Below are 9,577 nucleotides of genomic sequence, written 5' to 3'. Positions count from 1 at the left end.
TCATTTTGGAATGGAGACCAAAAGAACAGAAAGTTATTAAAAAAGAGAAAAATCATAAAGCTGCAACACAAAGGGACTTGGAATAGTTGTGCATGAAACACAATGTTGGTACACTGGTGCAGCAGGCAATCAGAAAGGCTAATGGAATATTGGCTCTTATTTCAAAGGAGTTGGAGTATAAGAGCAGGAATGTTTTACTGCATCTGTACACGATTCTGGTGAGATCATATCTGCAGTCTTGATCCCCTTCTTTAAGATATATCATTTCATTGAAGGCAGCGTAGCAAAGATTCACTATGATCCTTGGGATTATCTTATAAGCAAAAGATAAAGAGTTTTGGACTTCACTCATTGATGATAAAAAGAATGAGACATCATCTCATTTAATCATACAGGATTTTTAAGGGACTTGACAGGGTAAATGCTGAGGATGTTTCCCCTCATGGAAGAGTCTGTGACCAGAGGACAGTCTCAAAATAACAAAGTGCTAATTTAAGATTGAGAAGAGAATTTTTCCCCCTCCCCCCCCCCCCGAGGGTTGAGAAGAAGCCCTTGCTGTAGAGAGTTGTGGGGACAAAGTTCTTGCGTATATTTGAGGCTTTGACAGATTCGTGACCACTACAGGAATCACAGGTCATCATAAAATCTCCATAATGTGAAAGCCAGACATTTGGCCATAGAGTCCACAACCTCTGAAGAACATCCATCCAGACCCACTCCCTGCCCCCAACCCTATCCCTGTATTTGCCATGGCTATTCCACCTAGCCTGCATATCCCTGGGCACTATTGCCAACCCACACAACCTGCACATCTTTAGACTGTGGGAGGAAAGTGGAGCAACCAGAGGAAACACATTTAGACATGGGGAAAGTGTGCAAACTCCATACAAATAGTCAACCAAGGCTGGAATTGAGCCCAGGACCCTGGTGCTGAGGTAGCAGTGCTAGCCACTGCATCGCCCTGATTATGGAGAATGGGCAGGAAAAATGGACATGAAGAACATTGGATCAGCCATGATCCTATAGAATGGCAGAGCAGGTTTGAGGGACTGAAAGGCCTACCCCAGTTCTTATTTGTTATGGTCTTATAGGAGGTGTTGCTGCAATATAGATCAAGGAGTCAACAAGGACAAATGATATCATACAGGATTCCTCAAATGAGGCCAGATGTAGAACTTTAAAACAAAACAAAAAGGATAATCACAATGTTTGGAGTTTACTGTAGACCCCCAGTCAGGGATAGAAATGTCAACAAATCCCAGAGAATTGTAAAATAAAAAGGGTAATAACAAGATTTTCACTTCCCCAATCTCAACTTGGATCGACAAACTGGAAGGCTTACAGAAGGTGGAAGTCTTAAAATCTATCCAGGAAAGCTTCTTAAGCCAGCAGTGATAAAGATACAAGAGAGGGGTTGGTAGTATGTCTAATTTTAGGGAGTGAAACTGTGAAAGTGATAGAATTGACAATGGGGAAGCATTTTGGTGACAGCAGCCATAACAGTAAAATTTAAGGTGCCTATAGAAAAGGCTAAACTGAACAAGTAGTAAAAGCTTATTAAAATCTGCTTTACCCAATTCATATGATAAAGACAGAGCCAGATCCTGTGTTAAGTTTAAAAGACTGGAGAGGTTACACCCAGTCAAAGACTGGAGAGGTTACACCCTCAAGACTGGCTACATTTCTAAGTGTGTTTGCTCAATTTTTGGTATCAGAGTACATCTTACTAGATCTGTGCTCTATCAAAACCATGCTGGAGCTGGCATGCTTGCCAACCTCTTGTCTAAGGAAGTAAGAGGATATTAAATTAAATAGGGGAGAAGAGAATCAAATTCAGGAGGTGGTGGTAAATCAAATTGCAGAGTCAAAATCAAGGACAAAGCCATTCATATGGGAAACGATAGACTGTGGCAAGCGAGATTAGAGGGTATGAATTAAGAGTTAATTAGCAGACAAGACTAGAATTTACAAAGAGCATAAAAAGGTAAAACTAATAGCTTTTGAATGCACAGACCGTTCAAAAGTAAACAGGTGAACTGAGAATACAGAAATGAGTACAATCTGGCAGCCATTATAGAAATAATGACTTCAGGATATCATGGATTGGCGCTTATTTTTGAAGGCACAGCATGTTTTGGTAAGTTAGCTAACTCGGCTGTTAGTTAATGACAATATTGGTGCAGTAGACTGGGAAAGTAAAAAAGTAATTTGATAGAGTAGTGCACAGACCTGCAAACATTGATAAGGTAGGGTACGTTGCTGTAAACCAACAAAATACTTTGATGATTAAATCTAACATTTAATACCACGACAGGTTTTATTTCAGTTTTGCTCTCGGAAAATCCTGTCTTTTAGAATTGAGAAAGTGACCACAGACCTGATCATATTAAAATCAAAAAAATTTACTTGAAGTTTAAGTTCTACTAATACAAAAATGAATAAAAATATGCATAAACTTTATAATACAGAAGCTTTTAAGTTTCTAAACAAAGTCACTTGTGCAATGAGACAGTAAAAAGACAGACTATTTAGAATTACCCAGAAAACTTCCCATTTACCTAAAACAAAACAAAGACAAGTACCATTACAGGAATAACCAGTTCCATTTTTCTATTATATATTTTAAATAAATAAATGAGCATATTATTTTATAAACACATTTGCTTTATAGCACCCATGTAGCAAAATAATCCACATTTTCAATTAACAATTAAAATAGACCAAATGGGAAAGAGAAGAAATGGAAGCCTATATTCAACAAAAGTAGTAAACTACTGCAGATGGAATACTCCCAGTCGAGGGCGCTATGAGAGTTGTGAAGGAGCAAAGGCATTGGGGTGTTCATGTACACTAAAAGCTAGTGCAGAAAGTGTTCAAAAACTTAATGGAATGGTGACTTTATCTCAAAGCAGTTGGAAATAAAAAAATGAATCAATAGTACAAACCTTTCTTTAGATACCATCTCTAATACTGTGCTGACTTTCAATACTGCATCTCAAGAAAGATGTCTGAATTGCAGAGAATGTACAGCACACTATCAATAGAGTAGAACTAGGACTTAAAGGGTTTTAAACCATCAAGACTGTTTGATTTGTAATTGTTTCTTATTATAAGCTTGAACGGTCATCTAATCAAGGCATTTAACTGATAAAATAAATTGAAAATCAAAGGATCATTTTAAAATTACAGCAAGCTATTTGCATGAAACTATTCATAAAGGTGGTGGAAGTCTGGAAGATGGCTGGAAGTTGTCAAAAGATTAGATGTTGAGTTGTTTTCAAAGTTGAAATGGATGAACTTGTTAGGTAAAGGTTATGGATATGAAGTAAAGGCAGGTAAAGGAAGTTGAGGTACAGATCAGCCATAAGTTACTGAATAGCTGAGGAGGCTTAAATGGTTGAACGGACTATTACAGTTTTTTTTATATAAAAGACAAACAGTCAATGAAAATAGAACAGAAGCTTATGGTATTGTGCTCTTTTCACAGTTTTTGAAATTGCTGACTGATCCATATTTCATGAAAAAGTGGTATTCTATGTGAGCATCACAATTTGCTCATTGTTAGTTCCACTATCAATACCTGAAGTGGCTTCACACTGTGAAGCAAGTATATTTTTTAAGAAAAAAAGCAACAATACTACTGATAACTGAAACAAGCAGAAAACGTTAAGTCAGCAAGCCAGGCAGCATCTATAGAGGTAGGAAGCCACATTTAAAATTTCTAGTCCACAGCTTTCATGAAAGATCACCAATCTGAAACAGTGTTCCTAACTCGACACATGCTGCTTGACCAGAGAGTGTTTCTCGGAAGAAACAGATAGAAAATAACATTTTAAAGTGGAACATAAACTCTTTAAAAAAAAGACAACACATTTGATATTTAAATATTAAATAATTGCCAAAGCTAGCATTACTCTGCTTAAAGAAGAAACTAAAAGATGAATTGCACATGGACTTTTCAACACACAAGCTGTAATAAAAGTCATTAAGTGCATCTACTAACCAGCACCTCATTGATAAGGTTAATAATTTCACAATAGAACATCCAAACAGTTTTTTTGAGACATTTTCATTCTACAAAGGTGATGACTGAAAGGAACATGTTATCACCAAAGTCTGCATACATTTCACATACTACACAGTGAAAACAGAAAATTCAAAAAGTTTAAATATTGACTGCATAGCACTATAAACGTGCTTCATTTGAATCTCTAACATAGAGTGGTGACATATGTGCAACTAACAGCAGAGTCAGTTTTATAATTACAGTAGGACAATTCTTGGAAGAACAGATAGCATAGAACACAATATTACAGCAACGACAAGTCAACATGTACAAAAGTGCTGTTGCCCATAATGAATTTTTGGTAATAAGTTATTACTATAAATTGCCATTGTTCATATGACAGGCCATCACCCAAACATATTCCTTTACAAGGTTCATCCAATTTTGAATAAAGGTGCTTTAATTTCAAAAAATCAGTTTTGAACAAATTGGACAAATCGGTGACTATTATTAATTAGCACTGTAGAAGTTACTTTGGTACAATACTTCCTGTGCTAACAGAATCACAATTCAAGAATGCAGCATTTTAGGAAGAACTGCTTGCTTCTTCCAAGTGCTTGTCATCTTCAGGAGGAATGTAACTGCATTTAGGATTGTTGAACAAGTCGCCTGTAGTGAGGTAACACTTTTTTCTCAGGAAGATAAAGTCCAAACTCCAAAGCCACAAGTGTGGTGAACTCAAACGAAACCAGCTCTTTTGAGTTCAATCTTAATCGTTCTTCCAGTTTCTATATGCAAAAATTAAAAAAGAAAGCAAATATAAAAGCTGATGTAAAAACAGACCAAATTGTGCCAATCTTCAAAAACAAGTTTTTTGACAAAAGAGACAGCTTTTGATATGTTAATAAGTTTACAAATACATGAAACTGTTGACACATTTAAACTGAATCAGGAGATCTGACCAGCCAGGTTTAGGAGGTACTGGAAAAGCACCTCCTTGAGAACCAACTAGAAATTTTAATATTGCAGAGATCAGTAATACCAGTACTTTTACTGACAATCAGAAAAACCCATTACAATCCTTATAGGGTTTATGGTTTGTCATGTATTTAATCAATTTTTAATTGTGCTGTATGAAAGTGTGCATAGTCAAGTAATTTATTTTGTTCATGAACAAATCACTGAAGAAGGGTCAATGGATCTGAAACGTTGACTCTGCTTTCTCTTCTCAGATGCCACAAGATCTGCAGTTTCTCCAACAATTTGTTGATTTTTAATTCATTTTGTGGAAACAGGAATTTAACTTTTACAATTTTTTTTTTAAAACAGTGTGCATGTTCCCACTGTAAACCACCACCAGTGAGAGTCATCCCAATAACACCCATGACATTGGTCAGTCAGGACAAAGAACCTGTTTTGTTGGTCAGTCTCAACACATGCAGGAATGTCATTATAGTGGTGAGTAATGACATCAGCATAAATGTCATCTGAGCTTCACTAGAATTTCCCTGAAGTATTCATTCATAATTTATAAATTTCACTTGACTGGAACGGTTTGTCATTCAGATGAACAGCTGACAATTTGCAACAGTGAACTTTCCTTACATTTAAGAGATCACTATACTGAACAACCTCGATTATCCAAACGAGATGGGCGGGCAGTATTTTGTTTGGATAATTGATCGTTTGGATAACTGATCTAATCATAAACAAGCGGTAATTTAGGAGTGCCGGTTATCAAAACATGCCTCGGTTATCCGGCAGTGCAATCCATAATGCCGTTTAACTGATAACTGAATGTTGAGTTGCCGAATGCCATTTTTATGGCACCTTGAGATCTTGTTTGGATAATCTGAAATTCGATTAATCAATGCTTGGATAATCAAGGTTGCCCTGTACTTTGTCAAATTGCATGTCTACTTTTCTCATCGAAATCCATATTAACAGTTTCTCATTATATTGATCATGAATATTCATGTTACACATTATAAAATTCAGACTCATATGTAACCACATCAATTGATGCAATTCTCAACTTTAATTTTTGATAGTGACAAAGCACTTTTTGTGCAACCCATTAGTCCATCTAGCAGTGGCATTGAAGAAAACTGCATCCTTACTGAAGCAGATTAAAAGATTTCAACTTAGGTAAAAGATGGCTGATACTATTTTGCATTACTATATACAGTTCTCATTCTAACCCTACAGAGAGGAGACAAAGTCTATAAAACTTAAAGAAAATGATCCTCACAGAGTCATAGAACTGTGAAAGTCCTTCCTTCATTTGTGATTGATAAGATACCAATTGAAGGTGTAGATGAACATCTGAAGGCTAATTGCTTGGTTAAAATGGCATTGACTTTCAAGTTAGCTTTCCAGAAAACCCAATCAAGTTGCAAACAAAAACAGAAATTGCTGGGAAAACTTAGCAAGTCTGGCAATATCGATGGAAAGAAAGCAGAGTTAATGTTTTGGGTCCAGTCACCTTTCTTCAGACTTTTAGTCCTGAACAAGGATCACTGAATCTGAAACGATAACTTTACTTTCTCTTTACAGATGCTGCCAGGCCAGCTGTGTTTTCCCAGCAATTGCTGTTTTTTCTGATTTCCAGCATCTGGGGTTCTGTGTGTTTTTCTGTCTAATTGAGTTGTACTTGGAATATAGATTTAAGTTTGAATTACTAGCAATTGGAAAGAGATCATGTTACCAATCAAATTGCATGGTTTTAGCACAGGCTCTGGGCAGAGCTCAATCAGCAGCAAAGTTGTCAACGGAGCATCTGTTCTCCCTTCCTTCCTCACTTTCCATATAATTAACAAAGATTGGACCCCATCTATTAATTTCACTGACTCTAGTGGACAGTTATTTTTATTCAAGAGAGATTTCAACACTACAGCAGCATAAACGGTAACATAAACAAGCAAAAGTGATAAAAAATTTGTAAACTTTAGTATCCAGCAAATATTCTGCCATTGGGTACAAAAAAGTACTAGGTTTAAGAGGGGTTTAGGTCTGAATATTCATCTATGATCTTCAATTGTAAGATGTCCCCGTTAATTTAGAACTACACTGAAAATTACATTGACGTAATGTTAAGACCATGTCCACAGTGATTTTATGTTGGCATAAAAGACCGAAGCATCAAAACGCAGGTAGAAATATTCAAGTGATAAATTGTAATCAGACACAAGTTTTATCTATAGGTGAAAGTGAGGACTGCAGATGCTAGAAATCAGAGTCAAAAAGTGTCATTCCTGATAAAGGGTTTATGCTTGAAACGTCGATTCTCCTCCTCGGATGCTGCCTGACCGGCTATGCTTTTCCAGCGCTGTACTTTTTGACAAGTTTTATGTATAGCTAGATAACTATTTGAATATTTCTAAACAAAAACTAATGTATGCTATTTCATTAACAAATGTCTAAATAACATTTTTGAAATGAGGCTTTTCCTTTCCCTCCCCACATACTTTTCACTAGTTATTTTTGAAGCTTGAATTCCTAGTGAAGAAGAAAAAGTTGTTAACTTGATGTAAAGCATTATACTCACATCAATCAGATGTCTCACTTCATGCTTCTTGAGGTCACTGCTGATTTTGGCTGCTAGCAGTAAGCAAGCACCAGAGCAAAGCTTTCTGTTTTGCTTATTGACTTTGCCTTGGAGTACAAGCTTCTCAAAGTAAACAAATGATAAAGCCACAGTACAAGGTTCCAGAGCGCACTCTTCTGCCAGGTTTCGCATCTCACGTTTCAGACTGCGAAGGAAACAGAAAAATGCATGATAAAACCATTTGGTGACTTTAATATCATGATTAACAGCAATACATCAAACTATTAAGTTATTATTTCTACATTTTTGTTCCAAAATTAGTGTTACAGCTTTATCAGGTGGTTATTCTATTTTAAATGATAAAGACTGTCTTCACAGACATACAAGATTGCTGACTTTACAGTTGACACTATAGTCGACAAAATGTATCTGTAGGCACTAAAAACTAGAATGAGATCAATAGATCAGTAGTGATCAAAAAGTGTGTCTAGCTGGAATAAGTTGATATGGACCACAGGCCATTAATTCACTGCATAAAAACAGTAATCATAAATTTAATCAAACATGTTGACAACAACCTCAATAGAAATATAGCTTCAATCAAAAGTAGAAACACTACTAGAGTTGGGATAATGCTTTTATCTTTGATAGCAAACAGCAAACAAAAAGGCTAGTGACAAACAAATTTCAGTAGATACGGTTTGAAGTTAGTGTTTTATTGATAGCTTTGATAGAAGTAATTTAAAGCTCATCAGTTTAATTTTCAGCTGTATGTGAGATTTACTTGCCTTATGTCCTGAAACGCAATTAAGAGGAGTTACACAAAAGCTATTTGGGAGCCTACACGTAAATTGTTTCATGCACAGTGCATAGCTAAGGCTATTACAATGGTTCACAATTCAGAGGCACATGCTTGAAGCAGGTGTTGGAAGACAGGACCGAGATTAGATGGATACTGAAGCAAATTTGGTACCTGTGAAACCATAACCCAGCAGGTTCCAATACAATTAGGAAATGGTGGAAATTCATCAAGAAAAATATAAAAAGTTCTAAAACTGATGGAAGGCAAATAAATGTGTCCTTAAATCAGCTTGAGTATGAAACTAACTAAAATGTCATTAGCTGCACTGGTCTGTCTTCATTTGGTTCATTTACCTTCTTATCTTACTAAGCGTCAGCTTAATGTGAGGAAATTTCTCCTTGAATGTTTCATTCATATCCTTTTTCAAATCAGATGGTTTTACATATTCAATCACTGTGGTCTGGGAAAAAAAAAGAAAATTCATTTGTGAAGCCAATCACTATCATACAAAATGTGTATTTTAATTACTCTACATGATTAAATATTGCATATGTATCGCAATAGGTATAAACTTTGCTAGGAATTTGTAAAAATGTATAATTAGTAACAATACATTTTGCCCAATAAATTACCTCATATGAGCAGCAATTGAATGTTTTCAGGTCTCAAGAATGTAAAATTAATTAATCCTTGAGGAATTTTGATATAAATACCAAAGAATACAGTGAGTCATTCCTAGTTATATTTTCTCTTCAGTTTCAAAGACAAAATAATTTCATTGTCAATTAGACTGCTAGATAAACTACTACCACAGAGAGGAGACAGGTGCAAGAGACCCCGGGGGAAGTACCTGTCAGAAACAAGTTGAATCTTTTGGAAACAGTAGAGACAGATGACACTGCCAGTCCGCGAGGCGGCCTGGTCTGTCAATCAAACGTTGGCGTGGAGACAGAGCGGAAGAGTCGGACATCGCACGGAGCCGTAGTAATAGGGGACTCCATAGTGAGAGGAACTGACCAGGGTTTTTGTGGCAGTAGACGGGACTTAAGGATGGTGTGTTGCCTTTCTGGTGCCAGGGTTAAAGACATCACAGACAGAGTGCAGGAAATCCTCAAGGACGAAGGTGAAGAGCCAGAGGTGGTGGTACATGTCGGGAAGAAGAGGAGGAACATACTACAGCGGGACTTCGGAGAACTAGGAAGGCGGCTGAAAAGCAGGACGT

At 36.5% G+C, this 9,577-nt stretch overlaps 1 protein-coding gene across 2 annotated transcripts in view; it reads right to left on the bottom strand.

The window, feature by feature from the left end:
- Positions 1–1,737: 1,737 nt before the first annotated feature.
- Positions 1,738–9,577, bottom strand: part of cables2b (Cdk5 and Abl enzyme substrate 2b) — a 39,314-nt gene continuing 31,474 nt past the window's right edge. Inside the window, exons 8-10 of one of the 2 annotated variants that reach the window (XM_043710633.1) lie at positions 8,709–8,815; positions 7,554–7,758; positions 1,738–4,794 (exon numbers count right to left, since the gene is read on the bottom strand). In XM_043710633.1, coding sequence (XP_043566568.1) covers positions 4,654–4,794; positions 7,554–7,758; positions 8,709–8,815 — 453 coding nt within the window. In that variant the 3' untranslated portion in view covers positions 1,738–4,653. The remainder of the gene's footprint in view (positions 4,795–7,553; positions 7,759–8,708; positions 8,816–9,577) is intronic. The other variant, XM_043710632.1, reaches the window with a different exon arrangement.

The sequence above is a fragment of the Chiloscyllium plagiosum genome, chromosome 20 (genome assembly GCF_004010195.1).
Source record: "Chiloscyllium plagiosum isolate BGI_BamShark_2017 chromosome 20, ASM401019v2, whole genome shotgun sequence".
NCBI lineage: Eukaryota > Metazoa > Chordata > Chondrichthyes > Orectolobiformes > Hemiscylliidae > Chiloscyllium > Chiloscyllium plagiosum.
Note: the sequence above shows the minus strand (reverse complement) of the source record. Positions and strands in the feature narration are given on the sequence as shown.